Here is a 22,333-nt window from a genome sequence, read left to right as displayed (position 1 = left end):
CAGTCTATAATTTCCAGGATCATCTTCATTTCCCTTCATGAACAATGGAACAACATTAGCTACTCACCAGTACTCCAGGACCTCACCTGTGGCTAGAGAGGACACGAAGATCTTGGTCAAGGCCCCAGTGATCTCATCTCTTGCATCTCCCAATAACCTGGGGTATATCCCATAAAGCCCTGGGGACTTGTCCACCTTTAATATTCTTCAAGACACCCAACGCTACCTCTTTCTTTATTTCAAAATGCCCAAGTATATTAGTATGCTCCACATTGATCTCACTGTCCTCCACTTCCTTGGTAAATGCCGACACAAAGTACTCATTTAGGACCTCTCCCACATTCTCCGCCTCCAAGCACATGCTCCCTCCTTTATCCCTGAGTGGTCCTACACTCTCCCTCATTATCCTCATGCTCTTGATGTACACATAGAATGTCTTGGGATTCCCTTTAATCCTACTTACCAAGGACTTCTCATGGCCCCTCCTGGCTATCCTATTTCCCTTCTTGAGTTCCTTTCTTGCTTCTTTACAATCCTCAAGGGCTCTGTCTGATTTTAGCTTCCTAAACCTTACATACGCTTCCTTTTTCTTCTTGACTAGTTTCATCGTCTTTGTTGACATCCAAGGTTCCCTACCCCTGACGTGTGACTCACCAATCCTTCCTTCTTACTGCAACATATCAGTCCTGTACTCCGTGCAGTTAGTCTTTAATCCCAAAAGCAGCTGTTCCGAATTAACATTCCCTAGTTCCTGCCTCATACCCTCGTAATTTGCCCTGCCTCAGTTTAATGCTGTCCTGCATGGTTATTACTGATCCTTATTCATAGCTATCTTAAAACTTGTGATCACTAAGATATCTTTATTAGTCACATGTACGTCGAAACACACAGTGAAATGCACCTTTTGCGTAGAGTGTTCTGGGGGCAGCCCGCAAGTGTCGCCACGCTTCCGGCGCCAACATAGCACGCCCACAACTTCCTAACCCGTACGTCTTTGGAATATGGGAGGAAACCGGAGCACCCGGAGGAGACCCATGCAGACACACGGGGAGAACGTACAAACTCCTTACAGACAGCGGCCGGAATTGAACCCGGGTCGCTGGCGCTTTAAAGTGTTACGCTAACCACTACACTACCGTGCAGGGAAATGGGAGAGCAGTTAGGAATGGGAAACTGTACGTCAGGATTAGTCTACGACCATGGACTTGTCTCTGATTTTGTCTTTGTTTTTTTATTTCGCTGAGGTCCTACATTTGCACGGTTTTTTTTCACTGTAAGGTATAATTTTATATACAATTTATAAGTAATTTATGCTCTGTGTGTTGTCTGTACCTACCTGCCTGTGATGCTGCAAGCAAGATTTTCATTGTACCCGTACCTCACCGCACTTGTGCACATGACAATAAACTCGACTGGACTTGAGTTGTGTACACAGCTACTCCAGTTCAGTTTCTTGTCAGTTCAATGGCAATTTGGGAACGGTAGTAAATGTTGGCTTTTTCACTGGCCCTCAGATCCTGTAAAAGGAACAAATTAAAATAAGGTCTCTGCATTGACACTCCAGCAGCAGGAGGGGGCAGCGTAAACCAGGGAAATCCTAAATCCTCACACACAAGACAAAAATCACGTCAATCCCAACACCTGCAAACACTGAATAGGGAAACAGTCAGTGCTCCCCTTTCCACTAAGAAAACAGTTGATTTCAAATACGCAGGAACGTAAGAAGCTGCAGAGAGTCGTGGACTCAGCCCAACACATCACGGGCACATCCCTCCCCACCATCGGGAGCATCTACAGGAGGCGCTGCCTCAAGAAGGCAACGTCCGTCATCAAAGATCCCCACCGTCCGGGCCATGCCGTCTTCTCGCAGCTCCCATCGGGCAGGAGGTGCAGAAGCCTGAAGTCCCCACCCCACCAGGTTCAGGAACAGCGACTTCCCTTCAACCGTTCCGTTCTTGAACCAACCTGCACAACCCTAATCGCTACCTCAGTATAGCAACACTGGGACCACTTTGCACTACAATGGACTTCTTTTTTGTTCTAATTGTGTTCTTCCTTGTATAATTTATGTTTTTCTTGTGAATGTTGTGTCTCTGATGCTCTGTGCCTGTGATGCTGCTGCAAGTAAGTGTTTCATTGTACCTGTGCACACATGGACTTGTGTGTGGGACAATAAACTTGACTTGACTCAACTTGACTTGAAGGCCAGAATGGCCTCCTCCATTCTAGTTCATTATGCCCCCTGTAATAGCAAAGCAGCCTCCTTTGCCTTGTGAAGGCGGCTTCCCCGAGACCGTTCCATGTGACCCACGGACTACACATGCGCAAATTAACCTCACAGAGTTCCTGACCGGCAACACGCCACCTTGAACCAACCTGCACAACACTATTGGTATTGGTATTGGTTTATTATTGTCACTTGTACCGAGGTACAGTGAAAAACTTGCCTTACAAACCGATCTTACAGGTCAATTCATTATACAGTGTAGTTACTTCAAGCTAGTACAGAGTGCATTGATGTAGTACAGGTAAAAACAATCACAGTACGGAGTAAAGTGTCACAGCTACAGACAAAGTGCAGTGCAATAAGGTGCAAGGTCACAACAAGGTAGATCGTGAGGTCAGAGTCCATCTCATCGTATAAGGGAACTGTTCAATAGTCTTATCACAGTGGGGTAGAAGCTGTCCTAGAGCCTGGTGGTACGTGCCCTCAGGCTCCTGTATCTTCTACCTGATGGAAGAGGAGAGAAGAGAGAATGTCCCGGGTGGGTGGGGTCTTTGATTATGCTGGCTGCTTCACCAAGACAACGAGAGGTAAAGACAGAGTCCGAGGAGGGGAGACTGGTGTCCGTGATGCGCTGGGCTGTGTCCCTAATCACTACAGTTTAGCAACACGTTGACCACTTTGATCACTTTGCACTAAAATGGACTTTATCTTTTTGTTCTAATTATTTTGCATAATTTACATTGTTAATTTATGTTTTTCTTGTGAGTGTCATGCACCTGATGCTCTGTGCCTGCGATGCTGCTGCAAGTAAGTTTTTCATTGCACCTGTGCACACACGGACATGCACGGGACAGTCAACTCGACTTTGACTTTGATTTTCTTTCTTTCTTTTTCAATCTTTTTATTAATTTTCAAATTAATACTGATTAATATATCAACATTTATGCATGTAATACAAAGAGATCAGGAGAACAATCATGACATGGATAATCATAAAGAACAATAAAGTATTAAAAAAATCTGTAGATCCAACAATCTGTTAGTGAATGAATATAATATGAAAGAAAAAGATTTATTATAAAATATAAAAGACAGAAAAAAAATCACCAAAACAATAAGAAAATTTATGAACAATATATCAAACCAAACTAAGCTAAAAAAAAATTCAAAAAAAAAACTGGACTAAAATTTCTCGGTAGAAACAGAGCAATATTCCTGTTTTGTGCTGTATGGTTCTATGCTTCTACGTCGTCAACTCCCTTCCTCTAAATTGAAAAGTGACTTTGATTTTCATAAGCAGTCAAAGTTTCAGGTCAGAAACCCTTCGACAGAACTGAGAAAAGAGAGAAGACAACACATGATCTGCTGGAGGAACTCAGCGGGTAGAGCAGCATCTGTGGCAGGGGAGAAGGAATTGTCGACGTTTCGGGTTGAGACCCTGCACTGGGATCGAGTGGGGAAGGGAGACGGCCGGTGTAAAGAGAAGAGGGAATGGGAAGACAGGGGCCAGAGGTGATTGGTGGACCGAGGAGGGGTGAAGGATTGCAGGAAGATCGAGCTAGGTAGGGGAGGCGGGGAGGGCAGAGTAGGGAGATGGAGGAAGATGGTTGATAGGTGGAGGTAGAATCTCCTCCTCCTCCAGCCCCTCACTGGGGAAATCGGTGTGCAACGGGTTCAGAGGCAGTCGGTTTGAGTGAGTAAAGGTGACAGAAAAGTTGACGTGATCACTGTCATGTAGGCAGTTTGGGATGAATGGTCCTATGGGGTCTGGAGACAGGACCACCATCTGGTCTGGAGTCTGGAGCTGGGACCATTGTCTGCTGTGGAGTCTGGACGTGTGACCACCGTCTGGTCTGGGGTCTGGAGACGGGACCATTGTCTGCTGTGGAGGCAGGACCACCATCTGGTCTGGAGTCTGAAATCTGGAGATGTGACCATTGTCTGGTGTGGAGTCTGGACGTGTGACCACCGTCTGGTCTGCGGTCTGGAGATGGGACCACCATCTGGTCTGGGGTCTGGAGACAGGACCACCTCTGGTTGGTGTGGAGGTGGGACCACCATCTGGTCTGGAGACTGGAGACAGGACCACTGTCTGATCTGGAGGTGGGACCACCATTTGGTCTGGAGACTGGAGACAGGACCACTGTCTGATCTGGAGGTGGGACCACTATCTGGTTGGTGTGGAGGTGGGACCACCTTCTGGTGTAGAGGTGGGACCACCATCTGGTCTGGAGACTGGAGACAGGACCACTGTCTGATCTGGAGGTGGGACCACTATCTGGTTGGTGTGGAGGTGGGACCACCTTCTGGTGTAGAGGTGGGACCACCATCTGGTCTGGAGACTGGAGACAGGACCACTGTCTGATCTGGAGGTGGGACCACTATCTGGTTGGTGTGGAGGTGGGACCACCTTCTGGTGTAGAGGTGGGACCACCATCTGGTCTGGAGACTGGAGACAGGACCACTGTCTGATCTAAAGGTGGGACCACTATCTGGTTGGTGTGGATGTGGGACCACCATCTGGTGTAGAGGTGGGACCACCATCTGGTCTGGAGACTGAAGACAGGACCACTGTCTGATCTGGAGGTGGGACCACTGTCTGGTTGGTGTGGATGTGGGACCACCATCCGGTGTGGAGGTGGGACCACCATCAGGTCTGGGGTCTGGAGACAGGACCACTTCTGGTTGGTCTGGTGGGACCACCATCTGGTCTGGAGATAGATGTCTGGTCTCGATATCAGACCACCGTCTTCTCCGAAGACTCCTGTGAAAGGATTCAAGGGAACAGCAGTGATACAGTCATCGTAGATCGGAAACAAGGTGAGGGAGGGTGGGAGGGTGGGGGTGAGGACAACTGAAACAAGGACTAACCCACTGAGGATCCCCAGCATTCTGTTCTATTTTAAGGTGTGACATGTTCCAGAGACCCAAGTTCGATCTCGACCTATGGCACTGTGTGTGTGCGTGTGTGTGTGTGCGTGTGTGTGCGTGTGTGCGTGCACGTGTGCGTGCGTGCGTGGAGTTTGCACGTTCTCCCTGTGACCGCGCGGGTTTCCCCCGGGTGCTCTGGTTCCCTCCCACATTCCGACGACGTGCGGGGTCGGTGGGTTAATCGATCACTGTGAATTGCCACCCTAGTGTGTGGGTGAGGGGTAGAATGTGCGGGAAGGCTTGATGGGAATGTGGGAAGAATAAAATGAGATCGGCGTAAACAGGTGGTTGCTGGTCGGCATGGACCCGATGGGCCGAAGGGCCTGTTTCTGTGCTGTGTGACTCTATTCCCACCTCTCAGGAGTGGCCCTTCCTCAAATGCTTGCTTGACAATCCTCATGTGGCTCGTGGTCTTTAGTAACAGTGGCGGCACGGTAGTGTAGCGGTCAGCGTAACGCTATTACAGTGCCAGCGACCCGGGTTCAATTCCCACCGCTGTCTGTAAGGAGTTTGTACATTCTCCCTGTGTCTGCGTGGGTTTCCTCCGGGTGCTCTGGTTTCCTCCCACATTCCAAAGACGTACGGGTTAGGAGCTGTGGGCATGCTATGGGAGAAGATACAGGAACTTGAAAGTCCCAACATCTAGACTCAAGAACAGCTTCTTCCCCACTGCTGTCAGACTCCTGAACCAGTCCCCTCTCTCACATCCCCTTCCCGGTGGTGCTGCCACGTCCTCGGACTCTTCACTCTGCCTCTTCCGTTATTGTCACTTTAGCATTTCTTTTTGCACTACCTCAGTGTGCACCACCTCAGTTTGCACCACCTCAGACTGCACTGCCTCAGTGTGCACTACCTCAGTGTGCACCACCTCAGTTTGCACTACCTCAGACTGCACTGCCTCAGTGTGCACCACCTCAGACTGCACTACTGCCTCTGCACCATTCTGCTGTTTTGCACTCCTGGTTGTATTTATTATTACCATGTACACTGTTTACTCTGTGAGCTTCCTGCAAACAAGGAACGTCCTTGCACCCTGCGGTATGTGACAATAAACTCACCTGTAATTTTTAAGCAACGCACGAAATGCTGGAGGAACTCTGCCCAATACATCACGGGCACACCCCTCCCCACCATCCGTAGTATCTACAGGAGGTGCTGCCTCAAGAAGGCGACATCCATCATCAAAGATCCCCACCGTCCGGGCCGTGCCATCTTTTTGCAGCTCTCATCGGGCAGGAGGTACAGAAGCCTGAAGTCCCCACACCACCAGGTTCAGGAACAGCTACTTCCTTTCAACCATTCGGTTCTTGAACCAACCGGCACAACCCCAATCACTACAGTTTAGCAACACAATGAACACTTTGCACTAAAATAGACTTTGTCTTGCTCTGTTCTAATTGTGTGCTTTCTTGCAAAAATTGTGTATAATTTATGATTTTCTTGTGAATGCTGCTTATATGATGCCATGTGCCCGTGATGCTGCTGCAAGTAAGTTTTTCACTGCACCTGTGCACACACGGACTTGTGCACGGGACAGTAAACTCGACTTTGTTCCTCCAGCGTCTGGTGTGTTGCTCCCGATTCCAGCATCCGCAGTCTCCTGTGTGTCTCATGGGAGTTTTGTTCTGGGGAAGGACCAGGTTGGACCAGAAACCGGAGCTCTCCTCTGGAACCCCCTGCAGCCGGGCAGGGCTCTGGTGCTCCTCTGATTGACAGCGGCGGGTGATTGACAAGCCGCCCGGGGATCCAGGCTCCTGCAGCCTCAGCATCTGGGGCTCCTCCGCCGCCGATTGGCCGGCCGCCGCGCAGGTGGGCGGGGCCTGGCGTGCCATTGCAGCGGCCGGGAAGCAGCCTGTGCTCGGGAGCCGGGCTGGGCAGCAGGTTGTCCCGGGTGGGGAGGCATGGATTTCCTCCTGGGCGGCCTGGCCGCCTGCGGTGCTTGCATCTTCACCAACCCCTTGGAGGTGGTGAAGACCAGGATGCAGTTGCAAGGGGAGCTGAAGGGGCGAGGCTCCTACACGGTGCACTACCGCAACGTCTTCCACGCCACCTACACCATCTGGAAGACGGACGGCTTGCTCGCCTTGCAGAAGGGGCTAATGCCCGGTCTCCTCTACCAGTTCTGCATGAACGGCGTGCGCCTGGGCTCCTATGCAATGATAGAGTCTGCAGGCTACACCCAGACGGGCGGCCGGGTCAGCGCGGTCAAGAGCACGGTGGCCGGAGCGCTGGCCGGAGTATTGGGACCACTTATGGCAAGTCCCGTCTACATGGTGAGTGCCCTTGACTTGGGAGGGCGATTGGGACTGCAAGAGCCATTTAAAGCTTAAACCATGCGGTCCAAGCAGAGCACTGGGTGCTTTGCAAGCTATTTAACCATTCATTAGTAGACCATTCGGCCCCTCGGGGTCTGCCCCGCCATTCAGTAAGTTGTCCTGGGCACAACACCGCTTTCTCACCCTCTTCCCACCCACCTGGGGGGGGGGGGGGGGAGTGTCTGCCAGTCTTGGCCGGGGATTCATCCCGCTTCCTGGGCGGGAGAATTCCCAGGAAAAAATTGCTCCCCATCACGGGAAGGACGTGGAGGCTTTGGAGAGAGGTGCAGAAGAGGTTCACCAGGGCACTGCCTGGATTAGAGGGCATGTGCTACAAGGAGAGGTTGGACAGACTTGGGTTGTTTTCTCTGGAGCGGCAGAGACCTGATAGAAGTTTGTAAAGTTATGAGAGGCATAAATAGGGTGGACAGTCAGAAACTTTTCCCCCCAGGATAGAGATGTCAAGTACTAGAGGACGTGAATTTAAGGTGAGGGGGGAAAGTTTTAAGGAGATGTGCGGGGCAGTTTTTTACACAGAGAGCGGTGGGTGCTTGGAGTGGGCTGCCAGGGGTGGTGCTGGAAGCAGATACAATAGTGGTGTTTAAGAAGCTGTTAGACATATGAATGTGCAGGGGATGGAGGGATATGGATCATAGAAGGGATTAGTTTAATTTAGCATCACGGTCGGCACAGGCATTGTGGGCCGAAGGGCCTGTTCCTGTGCTGTACTGTCCTATGTTCTGTCTCTATCTGAAATAGGCAACCCTTTATCTGAGGCTGTACCCCTGCTCTACATTCCCTCAGTCGGAGAAACACTCAGCATCCCATCTCTAACCTGCCCCACTACCATACGTGTCACCACTACATCGCCTCCCATTCCTTTTACCCTGCTGAGTCCCAGCCAAACCTGCTCAACCTCTCTTTGTCCCAGTGAACCTTTACTACTCTGTCTTGTAGAATCTTTGGCCCATCGAGTCTGTGCCGACCATCAACCACCCATTTACACCGATCCTGTTTCATTCCTCCCCCCCCCGCCATTCCCATCAACTCCGCCCACAGATTCTACCCCCTCACCCACACACTAGGGGGGCAACTTACAGCGGCCGATTAACCCACTGACCCCGCACGGCGTTGGGATGTGGGAGGGAACCGGAGCACCCGGGGGAGACCCACGCGGTCACGGAGAATGGGCAAACTTCACACACACACACACACACACACACACACACACACACACACACACAGTGCTGGAGGTCAGGATCGAACTCAGGTCCCTGGTGCTATGAGGCAGTGTCTCTACCCGCTGCGCCATTGTGCCACCTCCAGTCTAACGTGGTAGATTGTGAGGTCAAGAGTCCATCTCATATTAGGGGACCATTCAATATAACAGTGGGATAGAAGCTGTCCTTGAGCCTGGTGGTACGTACTCCCAGGCTTGTGATGGAATATGCACTATACGTATGGAATCATTACACAGTTCACAGGCAAAAAAGCCCAAGAGGAAAAGTGCCCAGTTGTTGCTATCAAGAGAAGTTAACGGAGGTCTGAAATAAAAAGGAAAAGTGAGGTGTGGCTGGGATTGGTACCAGGACCCCGACTGTTCACCATCCACATCAATTAGTTGGTAAATTGGTTTATTATTGTAACATGTACCGAGGTACATCGTTTTGCATGCCATCCAGACAGATCATGTCACCGTACCTGTTCAGAGGTAGTACAAGGGAAAACAAGAACAGAATGCGGAATAAAGTTCTACAGAGAAAGTGCAGTGCAGGTAGACAATAAGGTGCAAGGGCCACAACGAGGTAGATTGTGAGGTCAAGAGTCCATCTTATCGTAATAGGGAACTGTTCAATAGTCTTACAACAGTGGGATAGAAGCTGTCCTTGAGCCGGGTGGTACGTGCTTTCAGGCTTTTGTATCTTCTGCCCGACGGGAGGGGGGAGAAGAGAGAATGTTTCCAACATTCCCTGATTTTTTTAATTCACATTTGCAGCGTTTGGGATCATCTTACATAGAATGGGTGTGGTTAAAAGAACAATTTTGATTGGAAAGTGGATAAGAAAAAGAAAATATTTTGTACATATATTTGCATTGAATGTGATTGTGAATTTTTTCTGGTATAAACCAATCGTGTCAGGGGAAGCTGGAGTGGCCAGTGATTCATACTCAACCCGGTATCATTTCCCCATCACACTTCAACCACACAGCAACGTCATTTCCACATACACTGCTCAGTAAGCCACCCACTGACAGGACTGGGTGTTTCTCAACCAAAGGAGTTGCATCTGTTGAAGAAAGTTGGAGGGGTGTGGACATTCTGTAGGTAGGAGGGAATAGCTAGGCCGGCACAACATTGTGGGCTGAAGGGCCTGTTCTGTGCTGTACTGTTCTGTGTTCTAAAGTTGGGAGCGAGCCATGAATCGGGGACATCATTCTTAGAGGTGAAGATAACAAGAACGCTCCCGCATCGAATTGGTAGGGGCGGGTACAATTACAGTTAAAAGACATTGGGACAGGGAAGGTTTAGAGGGATATGGGACCAGCTCATGGCACCTTGGTCAGCAAGGTTGAGTTGGGCCGAATGGCCTGTCTCCATGAATACGCAGTTAGCTGCAGCGCTGACCACTGCCCGTTAAGTCACACAGTGCATGAATAGGCCCTTCAGCCCACAAATTCCATGCCAACCCATCTATAGGTGCAACTGGCTTTGTTCCGTGCCCCCATTGGTCAGTGGGTTAGTAAGTTTGTTGATGACCCAAAGGTTGGAGGTGTTGTGGATAGTGTGGAGGGCTGTCGGAGGTTACAGCGGGACATAGATAGGATGCAAATCTGGGCTGAGAAGTGGCAGATGGAGTTCAACCCAGATAAGTGTGAAGTGGTTCATTTTGGCAGGTCAAATATGATGGCAGAATATAGTATTAATGGTAAGACTCTTGGCAGTGTGGAGGATCAGAGTCCATAAGACACTCAAAGCAGCTGCACAGGTTGACTGTGGTTAAGAAGGCATATGGTGTGTTGCCCTTCATCAACTGTGGAATTGGATTTAGGAGCCAAGAGGTAATGTTGCAGCTATATAGGACCCTGCTCAGACCCCACTTGGAGTACTGTGCTCAGTTCTGGTCGCCTCACTACACGAAGTATGTGGAAGCCATAGAGAGGGTGCAGAGGAGATTTACAAGGATGTTGCCTGGTTTGGGGAACATGCCTTATGAAAACAGGTTGAGGGAACTCGGCCTTTTCTCCTTAGAGCGACAGAGGATGAGGGGGGACCTGATAGAGGTGTATAAGATGATGAGAGGCATTGATCGTGTGGATAGTCAGAGGCTTTTCCCCAGGGCTGAAATGTTGGCCACAAGAGGACATAGGTTTAAGGTGCTGGGGAGTAGGTACAGAGGAGATGTCAGGGGTAAGTTTTTTACTCAGAGAGTGGTGAGTGCGGGGAATGGGCTGCCGGCAACGGTGGTGGAGGCGGATACGATAGGGTCTTTTAAGAGACTTTTGAATAGGTACATGGAGCTGAGAAAAACAGAGGACTATGGGTAAGCCTAGTAATTTCTAAGGTAGGGACATGTTCAGGACAGCTTCGTGGGCCGAAGGGCTTGTATTGTGCTGTAGGTTTTCTATGTTCCTATTGGTCAGTTAGTGTGCGGGAGCTTGTAGCCTGAGGGAACCTCCCCCATGTGCCTGCGTTGGAAGGGGCACTTCAACAGCTCCTACCCCTCGCCCCTTCCTAAGCACCACCACCTGGATGACATGGCATCCCTTCATCCACTGTCCTAGCCAGAGGAAAGCACGGCAGCACCGTGGTGGCCGGCTCTCCGATGTTTTGGTGCCTCCTGAATTGCTGCCTCTTGCAAAACGCGCTTCACGCACTGAACAAGGGAGAAGCCCAGGTCTTGGTCACTTGTACATTCAAACGCACCCAGCAGCTGGGATGGAAACACCAGAGATTCTGCAGATGCTGGAATCTGGAGCAACACACACAAAGTGCTAGAGGAACTCAGCGGGTCAGGCAGCATCCGTGGAGGGAAATAAACAGTCGACGTTTCGGGCTGAGACCCTTCATCAGGACTGGAAGTTAGGCAGCAGGGCAGGAGGTGTGTGTGTGTGTGTGTGTGCACGCGCGCGCATGTCTGCTCTCTCTCACTGTGCATGTGTGTCTGTCTCTCACTATGTGTGTATGTCTGTCTCTGTGTCTTTCATTGTGTATGTCTGTGTTTTTGTCTGTCTCTGTCTTTCACTGTGTGTGTGTCTGTGTCTCAGTGTGTGCCTGTGTGTGTGTGTGTGGGTATGTCTGTCTGTGTCTTTCATTGTGTGTGTGTGTCTGTCTCTGTGTGTGTTTCACTGTGTGAGTGAGTGTCTGTCTTTCACACTGTGTGTCTGTGTGTGTGTGTTTGTGTGTGTCTAGAGAGAGAACTCTGCCTGACATGGTGGCATTGGGTAGCAGCTCCCTCTCTATTTGAGAGCGGCCATCTGGAGAGGAGAGGTTAGAATTAGCTGGGACTAAGATATCTTTATTAGTCACATGTACATCGAAACACACAGTGAAATACATCTTTTGCGTAGAGTGTTCTGGGGGCAGCCCGCAAGTGTCGCCACGCTTCCGGTGCCAACATAGCACGCCCACAACTCCCTAACCCGTACGTCTTTGGAATGTGGGAGGAAACCGGAGCACCCGGAGGAAACCCACGCAGACACGGGGAGAACGTACAAACTCCTTACAGACAGCGGCGGGAATTGAACCCAGGTTGCTGGCGCTGTAAAGCATTACGCTGACCGCTACACTACCGTGCCTGCCCCACGGTTGAATACCCTGCCCTACCACACCCCTGTGCCCATTCCCCCCAGACTCCTCCCGAGCAAGAGTTGCCCGGGCAGTTAACTGGAACTATCTTCGTATTTCCTCTCGACTGATGAGACCTTCAGACCGTCGAGTCAACTCACAGACCAGTCTCATTCTCCCAGTGCTTCCCCTTCAATTCCCCCACACATTCTTATCAACTGCTCCCCCCCATATCCTACCCCTCACCTGCACACTAGGGGGGCAATTTACAGCGGCCGCTGGTGCTGTACAGCGTTACGCTAACCGCTACACTACCTCAGTATAACAACACTGTGACTACTTTGCACTACAGTGGACTTTTTTTTGTTCTAGTTGTGTTCTTCCTTGTATGATTTATGTTTCAGTTGTGAATGTTGTGTATCTGATGCTCTGTGCCTGTGATGCTGCTGCAAGTAAGCTTTTCATTGCACCTGAGCACACATGGACTTGTGCAGATGACAATAAACTTGACTTGAAGGGCAGAATGGCCTCCTCCAACTTGACTTGACTCGAAGGGCAGAATGGCTTCCTCCATTCTAGTTCATTGCACCCCCTGTAATAGCGAAGCAGCCTCCTTTGCCTCATGAAGGCGGCTTCCCCCGAGACCGCTCCATGTGACCCACGGACTACACACGCGCAAATTAACCTCACAGAAGTTGCATCCTGACCTGCAACACGCCACATCCGCAAATCCAGGAGCCTCCATGCAAGGATGCGGATCATCCGGCTGTTTACAGATCACTGCAACTTTGACAAATGGCATAGCAAGCTGGCAGGATTAGAGGGCGTGAGCTATAAGGAGAGGTCGGACAAACTTGGGTTGTTTTCTCTGGAGCGTCAGAGGCTGAGGGGAGACCTGATAGAGGTTTATAACATTATGAGAGGCGTAGATAGGGTCGACAATCTTTCTCCCAGGGTGTGCGGGGAATATTTGTTTACACAGAGAGTGGTGGGTGCCTGGAACAGGCTGCCAGGGGTGGTGGGGGAGGCAGATATGATGGTGGTGTTCAGGAGGCTTTTAGACAGACACATGGACATGCAGGGCATGGAGGGGCATGGACCATGTACAGTAGATGGGATTCGTTTATTATTGCCACTTGTACCGAGGTACAGTGAAAAACTTGTCTTGCATACCGATCGTACAGATCAATTCATTTCACAGTGCAGTTACATTGAGTTAGTACAGAGTGCATTGATGTAGTACAGGTAAAAACAATAACAGTACAGAGTAAAGTGTCACAGCTACATAAAAAGTGCAGTGCAATAAGGTGCAAGGTCACAACAAGGTAGATCGTGAGGTCAGAGTCCATCTCATCGTATAAGGGAACCGTTCAATAGTCTTAACACAGTGGGGTAGAAGCTGTCCTTAAGTCTGGTGGTACGTGCCCTCAGGCTCCTGATGGAAGAGGGGAGAAGAGAGAATGACCCGGGTGGGTGGGGTCTTTGATTATGCTGGCTGCTTCACCAAGGCAGCGAGAGTCCAAGGAGGGGAGGCTGGTGTCCGTGACACGCTGGACTGCGCCCACAACTCTCTGCAGTTTCTTGCGGTCCTGGGCAGAGCAGTTGCCGTACCAAATTTAGTTTAATTTGACATCACGGACATGGTGGCACGAGAGACCTGTTCCTGTGCTGCACTGTTCCATGTTCCAAAGTCAGTGGCCACCTAGTTCTTGTGTTCTCGGGACTGGGACGGGGGAGTGGGTGAAAGCTGTCATTGCTCCCAGTGTTTCTGAAGCTGTGTGTCATTCTGCAGGTCAAGACACATCTTCAGGCTCAGTCTACCTCCAGCATAGCAGTGGGGCATCAGTACAAACACCAGGTAAGTATTAGTGTGCCAGGAGTAATAAAGGATCAGGAATGGTGTCTTTCAGTCTCTCAATGTGGGAGTTCTCTTTAATAATAACTGTTGGTAATTGGTTTATTGTTGTCACTTGTAAGATAACTTCATTAGTCACACGTACATTGAAACACACAGTGAAATGCATCTTTTGTGTAGAGTGTTCTGGGGGCAGCCCGCAAGTGTCGCCACGCTTCCGGCGCCAACATAGCACGCCCACAACTTCCTAACCCGTACACCTTTGGAATGTGGGAGGAAACCCACGCAGACACGGGGAGAACGTACAAACTCCGTACAGACAGTGGTGGGAATTGAACCCGGCTCGCTGGCACTGTAAAGCGTTACGCTAACTGCTACACTACCGTGAAGCTTTTGTCTGCGTGCCATCCAGACAGATCATTCCGTACATCAGTACATTGGGGTAGTAAAAAGGAAAAACAGAATGCAGGATATAGTGTTACAGTTACAGAGAAAGCGCAGTGCAGGCAGACAATAAGGTACAAGGGACAGGACAAGGTAGACTGAGGAATCAGTAGTTCATCTTTAGCGTCTGATAACAATGGGGTTGAAGTGGTATGGGACAGGCTTTTAAATGGTATCAAACTACAAAACAATGTTTTTCTTTGGACACACTGAAGGTTAAAAATGCCATATACGAGCTTTTTATAAACAGCTATTAAAACGTTATCAATGATTCAAAAATATCTTAATTAGATTTTGGTTTAAAATGTGACAAATTGGAACAATCAAAAGCACAGGGAATTAAGATGTTAGAAGTTAAGAAAGCTTTGCATTTTACATAAAGCTTTTGCTTGCGTGCCATCCAGATAGATCATTCCGTACGTAAGTATACCGAGGTAGTACGAAAGGAAAACAGAATGCAGAATAAAGTGTTACAGTTACAGAGAAAGTGCAGTGCAGGCAGACAATAAGGTGCAAGGGCCACAACGAGGTAGATTGGGAGATCAAGAGTTCATCTTTAGGTCCATTCAAGTGTCTGATAACAGCGGGATAGAAGCTGTCCTTGAGCCCGATGGTACATGCTCTCTGGCTTTTGTATCTTCTGCCTGACAGGAGAGGGGAGAAGAGAGAATGTCCCGGGGTGGGAGGGGTCTGTGATTATGTTGGCTGCTTTCCCGGGGTAACGGGCGGTGTAGACCCACCAAGATGGTGCTGGACTGTGGCAACTTACTGCATTTATTAACTATGTCTATCAGCTTTGCTTCGATATCTTACTATGCAGTTCTACAAGATGTTGGTGAGACCGCACCTGGAGTTTTGGTCGCCCTGTTGTAGGAAAGATGCCACTAAGCTGGAAAGAGGGCAAAGAAGATTTACACGGCCGTTGCCAGGACTCGAGGGGCTGAGTTATAGGGGGACGCTAGGACTTTGTTCCTTGGAGCATAGGAGACTGAGGGGTGATCTTATAGAGGTGTATAAAATCATGAGGGGCATCGATAAGGTGAATGCACCCAGTCTTTTTCCCAGGAAGAGGGAATAGGTTTAAGCTGAGAGGGGAATGGTTTAAACGGGACCTGAGGGGCAACTTCTTCATGCAGAGAAGTCTTTTTTTGCTGTCTTTTTTTAAAAGACACTTGGACAGGTCCATGGATCGGAAAGGTTTAGAGGGATATGGGCCAAGCGCAGGTAAATGGGACCAGCTTAGATGGGCATCTTGGTCGGCTTGGACCACACTGCCCCTTCACTCACCCTCCCAGCCTGTTTTTTGGGGAATGAGATTAGATTTCTACACCCTGGTTTGAACAGGACCTCACTCTAATCAGTACACCTGTCACTTTAATGCTCTCCTCCCCTGTTCTGGATTCACCACCGGAGATTCTCTTGGTCTGTCCCGTTGGATCCTTTGAAAAATCTGACACAAAAGCAGAGAGTGCTGGAAACACTCAGCAGGTCAGGCAGCATCTGTGGAGAGAGAAAAACCCAGTTAATGTTTCAGACAGAAAAACTGGGGAAAGGATCTTGGTGAGTTCTGGTGAAGGGTCTTGAACCGGAAACATTGACTCTGTTTCCCTCCCCACAGATGCTGCCTGACCTGCTGAGTGTTTCTAGTAGTCTCGATTCCTGATTAGATCCTTTTTTGCTTGAGGAAGATCGAACGCGGGTACTCAGGGCAGGAGGATGCAGTCTGCTCCTCGAGCCTGCCCCACCTCAGTGTCATTTTCCTGCCTTTGTCCTTTGATTCCTTGATATCCAGGTCTATCCTTGGATTGAACTCTGACAGACTCTCCACACCCCCTGGAAAAGGGAATGCCAGATAGTCACCGCCCTCTGAGTGGTGAAATTTCTCTGGGGCTCAGTCCTAGTTCTGAGACTTGTGACCTCTATGCTTCTAGACCCATGAGCTGTGGGGCAGGGGCAACGTCCTGCCCGCACCCATCTTGTCGAAAGCTGCAGCAACTTCATGTTTCATTGAGATCTTCTCTCGTTCTTCTGAACTCCGGAGAATACAGGCCTACTCCGTCCGATCACTCGTAATACGGCAGACCATTCATTCCTGGAGCCAGCTTAAGCTAAATGAACTGAGCCAAAGAACGGCAGGATGGAATTTAACTCGGACAAGCGCAAGGTGTTGCATTTTGGGCAGTTAAACCAGGGCGGGACTTATTGAGTAAATAGTCGGGTGTTGTAGAACAGAGAGACCCAGGGGTACGGGTACATAGACCCCTGAAAGTGGAGGCAGGGTGGCGATGAGGGTGTTTGGCACGCTTGCTTTCGTCAGTCAGGGCACTGAGTGCAAGAGTTGGGACATCATGTTGTAACTGAAGATGTTGTTGGTGAGACCACACTTGGAGCACCATTTGCAGTTCTGGTCGCCCAGCTATAGGAAGGATATCAGTAAACTGGGGAGGGTGCAGAAACGATTCATGAGGATGTTACTGGGGCTGGAGAGCTTGAGTCATGGCTGGATAAGCTGGGGCTTTTATCCCTTGCTTTACTTCCTGGGACCTGACATAGAAAGCATCCTATCCACATGCATCACGGCTTGGTACGGCAACTGCTCTGCCCGGGACCGCAAGAAACCGCAGAAAGTTGTGGACACAGCCCAGCGCGTCACCAAAACCAGCCTCCCCTTCTTGCATTCTGTCTACACTTCTCAGCACGGTAGTGTAGCAGTTAGCGTAACGCTTTACAGCGCCAGCGACCCGGTTCAATTCCGGCCGCTGTCTGTAAGGAGTTTGTATGTTCTCCCCGTGTGTCTGCGCGGGTTTCCTCCGGGTGCTCCGGTTTCCTCCCACATTCCAAAGACGTACGGGTTAGGAAGTTGTGGGCGTGCTATGTTGGCGGTGGAAGCGTGGCGACACGTGGGCTGCCCCCAGAACACTACGCAAAAGATGCATTTCACTGTGTGTTTCGATGTACATGTAACTAATAAAGAAATCTTAAAGCAGCCAGCATAATCACAGACCCCTCCCACCCTGGACATTCTCTCTTCTCCTCCCTTCCATCAGGCAGAAGATACAAAAGCCTGAAAGCACATACCACCAGGCTCAAGGACAGCTTCTATCCCACTGTTATCAGACTCTTGAACGGACCTCTCACATGATAAAGATGAACTCTTAATCTTCCAATCTACCTCGTCGTGGCCCTTGTACCTTATTGTCTGCCTGCACTGCACTTTCTCTGTAACTGTGACACTTTACTCTGTATTCTGTTACTGTTTTACCCTGTACTACCTCAGTGCACCATGTAATGAATTGATCTGTATGAACAATATACAAGATAGGTTTTTCACTGTACCTTGGTACGTGATAATGATCAACCAGTTCCATTTCCAACCACACATACTCACTTTCTCACCCACACATTCACTGCATGTGGTCTGTGCAGAGCAAGATCCCACAGGCAAGAATGAGCTGAGTCATGGTGTGAGCTGCTTCTCTGGTTGGTGGAACACCAGCTGTTGGTCGGGAGAGAATACCCTGGAGCCCCCTCCCTCCAGCTCCCAAAGTCCAGTTAGTTAAGTGTTGGAGAACACATTTAAAATGGGGAAGCAGTCGGGAACTGGAGAGGAAGTGGATGAGACACTTGCCTTTCTCATCGGAGACTGAGTCTTCAACAGAAAGTTCCTTTGTGTGATGTTTGTCTAACCCGTGCTGTCCCTGCCCTGGGAGTGTGTGATGGGACGGTGTAGAGGGAGCTTCACTCTGTGTCTGACCCCGGGAGTGAGTGATGGGACGGTGTAGAGGGAGCTTCACTCTGTGTCTGACCCCGGGAGTGTGTGATGGGACGGTGTAGAGGGAGCTTCACTCTGTGTCTGACCCTGGGAGTGTGTGACGGGACGGTGTAGAGGGAGCTTCACTCTGTGTCTGACCCTGGGAGTGTGTGATGGGACGGTGTAGAGGGAGCTTCACTCTGTGTCTGACTCCGGGAGTGTGTGATGGGACGGTGTAGATGGAGCTTCACTCTGTGTCTGACTCCGGGAGTGTGTGACGGGACGGTGTAGAGGGAGCTTCACTCTGTGTCTGACTCCGAGAGTGTGTGACGGGACGGTGTAGAGGGAGCTTCACTCTGTGTCTGACCCTGGGAGTGTGTGATGGGACGGTGTAGAGGGAGCTTCACTCTGTGTCTGACTCAGGGAGTGTGTGACGGGACGGTGTAGAGGGAGCTTCACTCTGTGTCTGACCCCGGGAGTGTGTGACGGGACGGTGTAGAGGGAGCTTCACTCTGTGTCTGACCCCGGGAGTGTGTGACGGGACGGTGTAGAGGGAGCTTCACTCTGTGTCTGACCCCGGGAGTGTGTGACGGGACGGTGTAGAGGGAGCTTCACTCTGTGTCTGACTCCGGGAGTGTGTGACGGGACGGTGCAGAGGGAGCTTCACTCTGTGTCTGACCCCGGGAGTGTGTGACGGGACGGTGCAGAGGGAGCTTCACTCTGTGTCTGACCCCGGGAGTGTGTGACGGGACGGTGCAGAGGGAGCTTCACTCTGTGTCTGACCCCGGGAGTGTGTGACGGGACGGTGCAGAGGGAGCTTCACTCTGTGTCTGACCCCGGGAGTGTGTGCCGGGACGGTGCAGAGGGAGCTTCACTCTGTGTCTGACCCCGGGAGTGTGTGACGGGACGGTGCAGAGGGAGCTTCACTCTGTGTCTGACCCCGGGAGTGTGTGACGGGACGGTGTAGAGGGAGCTGGTTTGCTTTGCATCTCAGTGATTAAACAACAGCTGTAACTCTGAGAAGGACCCCTGCTGACCACCCCCCCCATTGTTAAATGGCCAAAGAGAAGCACTTTTGGGGGGGAATTTCTGTAGGGAGGAATTTGGAGGATATGGCAGCTGCTTTCAATGACAGGGTGGCCATTTCTGGAGGCCGCAAGGGGCCCCTGTCCCAGTCAGACGAAGGCACATGGGGTGGGAGCACTGGGAGACCTGACGCCGCTCGACAACCGGTCCGAGTGGCTGATGGAACACCAGCAGGGAGGTGGGGAGGGTCTGCAGGTCATGCGGGAGGTGTGAAGGAGGCGTGACGAAAGGGAGCTGCTCCATCATGGTTACCACAGGGAGGGCTTTCACTCCCGGTCCGGTGAGTGTGGGCAGAAGGTTAATGGTTGCAGAAGGAGGGGTGTCCAGACCAGACGATCCTGAAATGTCCCGGAATGTTCTATTTGGGGGCGTTCCTTCCGTTGCTCTTGGTAGTGAGTTTCTCACGAGGATCTCTTGCACAACTCCTCAGAGGCTTGTGAAATCGGGCAAGATGTTTTAAAAACAAGAGCCAGAAAAAAGGAACCCACCAGAGAGTGATGGAGGCAAGGGTTTAAATCATGAGATGCTCCCCAGGACCCCCTGTAAATATTGGCACACTCCCCGGGACCCCCTGTAAATACTGGCACACTCCCTGGGACCCCCTGTAAATACTGGCACACTCCCCGGGACCCCTTGTTAACAGTGATGCACTCCCTGGGACCCCCTGTTAACACTGACTCACTCCCTGGGACCCCCTGTAAGCACTGGCACACTCCCCGGGACCCCCTGTAAATACTGGCACACTCCCCGGGACCCCTTGTTAACAGTGATGCACTCCCTGGGACCCCCTGTTAACACTGACTCACTCCCTGGGACCCCCTGTAAGCACTGGCACACTCCCCGGGACCCCCTGTAAATACTGGCACACTCCCCGGGACCCCCTGTAAATACTGGCACACTCCCACCCAGCACTCCACAACAGTAGCCCTCACTTACTGAGAACGTTTGCTTCGCTGTCTGTATCTCATTTTTTCCCTCTTCAGGGTAGTTTTATTCAGTGATTAGAGCCTGACGTTGCCTCACTTCAATATTTCACTATTTATGTAATTTACAGTCGATAATCACAAATTACAGCACAGTCATCTCCTTCCAGAATGCAGCTGAACCCCTGTGGTGCCCACTGGTCCCAGAAATCCCCCACTGTACCTGTGGATACCGCGTGCTCCTTTTTTCATATAATACAAACATTTATTTGCTAAAGGCACCACAAAAGGGCATCCAGTGTCAAAAATAGTACAACTAATACAGAAAGGAGAAGAAAAGTTATGCAAACTACAGCAATAACGCTAACTAACCCCCGCTAAATGCACACACACTTCAATCACATTGTCCCCGTCCACGACACACACGATCCCCCTTTTGAGCCCACCGAGCGTGGAACTCAACCAGAGTGCCCATGGATGCCGCGTGCTCCTTCTCCGGGGACACCTGGGCACGGACGTAATCCCGGATGAGGGGACAGGCAATCAGCATGGGCGGAACCCTCGACTGTCCTTGCCGCCTAGACCAATGAATGGCCTCCTTGGCTGGGCCCAGGAGCAGACCGACCATGAGATCCCACCTAGCGACCCACGTCCCCTAAGCACAGTACAGGCCCTTTAGCCCACAATGTTGTGCCGACATTTTAACCTGCTCTAAGATCTATCTAACCCTTCCCTCCCACATAACCCTCCATTTCTCTATCATTCATGTGTCTAAGAGTCTCTTAAGTGTCCCTAATGTATCTGCCCCCACAACCTCTGCCGGCAGTGCGTTCCACACACCCACCACTCTCTGTGTAAAAAAACTTACCCCTGACATCCCCCTTATACCTTCCTCCAATCACCTTAAAATTATGTCCCCTCATGTTAGCCATTGTCACCCTGGGAAAAAGTCTCTGACAGTCCACTCGATCTATGCCTCTTATCATCTTGTGCACCTCTATCAAGTCACCTCTCATCCTCCTCCTCTCCAAAGAGAAAAGCCCTAGCTCGCTCAACCTATCCTCATAAGACATTGTCGTAGAATCTCTCATTTTTACTACAAAAGAGATGATAACTCCGAGTTTCGTTCCAAGGCTTTTATTTATACATGGTATCATGGAGAGTGGGCAGCGATCTCCACCGTCACCCAGACTAACATACAGAAGGTTACAACCTTATTTTCTATGTTAAAACAACAGCTATATCACGTGACTAGTTCAGTTACGGTTGTTACACACTTAAGAATTTAATCAATGTGTCACATAGATCAAGATAAAACAAAAAACAACACCGATCAGTTCCCCTTATCAGTGAACTTGAAGCTGACCTCGTACCCTGTTTTATTTCAAAGTCTGGTTTCTGCAGACCCTCTGGCTCCAAGCCCAGATTTACTGTTGACTGTAGGCATAGTACTCTAATGCAATGTCAAGTATCCTATCAGCCGCAGTATAGTCAAAAGACACCATTTATTCTTTTAAATTTAAATTTCTTACATTTTATTTACAGCGTGGTAACAGGCCCTTCCGGCCCAATGAGTCCGCGCTGCCCATTTTTTAAACCCCAATTTAACTACCCGTACGTCTTTGCAATGTGGGAGGAAACCGGAGCTCCTGGAGGAAACCCACGCAGGCACGGGGAGAACATACAAACTCCTTACAGACAGCGGCGGGAATCAAACCCCGATCGCTGGCTCTGTAATAGCGTCGCACTAACTGCTACAGACATGCTCTCCAATCCAGACAGCGTCCTGGTAAATCTCCTCTGCACCCTCTCCAAAGCTTCCACATCCTTCCTGTAATGATAAGATAAGATATCTTTATTAGTCACATGTACATCAAAACACACAGTGAAATACATCTTTTGTGTAGAGTGTTCTGGGGGCAGCCCGCAATGAGGCGACCAGAACTGAACACAATACTCCAAGTGTGGTCTAACCAGAGTTCTATAGAGCTGCAACATCACCTCGCGGCTCTTGA

General features: G+C 50.2%; 1 protein-coding gene across 2 annotated transcripts in view; it reads left to right on the top strand.

The window, feature by feature from the left end:
• Window positions 1–6,998: 6,998 nt before the first annotated feature.
• Window positions 6,999–22,333, top strand: part of slc25a35 (solute carrier family 25 member 35) — a 21,062-nt gene continuing 5,727 nt past the window's right edge. The window contains exons 1-2 of one of the 2 annotated variants that reach the window (XM_052044690.1): window positions 6,999–7,431; window positions 14,052–14,117. In XM_052044690.1, the coding sequence (XP_051900650.1) occupies window positions 7,060–7,431; window positions 14,052–14,117 (438 nt within the window). In that variant the 5' untranslated portion in view covers window positions 6,999–7,059. The remainder of the gene's footprint in view (window positions 7,432–14,051; window positions 14,118–22,333) is intronic. The other variant, XM_052044692.1, reaches the window with a different exon arrangement.

The sequence above is a fragment of the Pristis pectinata genome, chromosome 37 (assembly GCF_009764475.1).
Source record: "Pristis pectinata isolate sPriPec2 chromosome 37, sPriPec2.1.pri, whole genome shotgun sequence".
NCBI classification, from domain to species: Eukaryota; Metazoa; Chordata; class Chondrichthyes; order Rhinopristiformes; family Pristidae; genus Pristis; species Pristis pectinata.
Note: the sequence above shows the minus strand (reverse complement) of the source record. Positions and strands in the feature narration are given on the sequence as shown.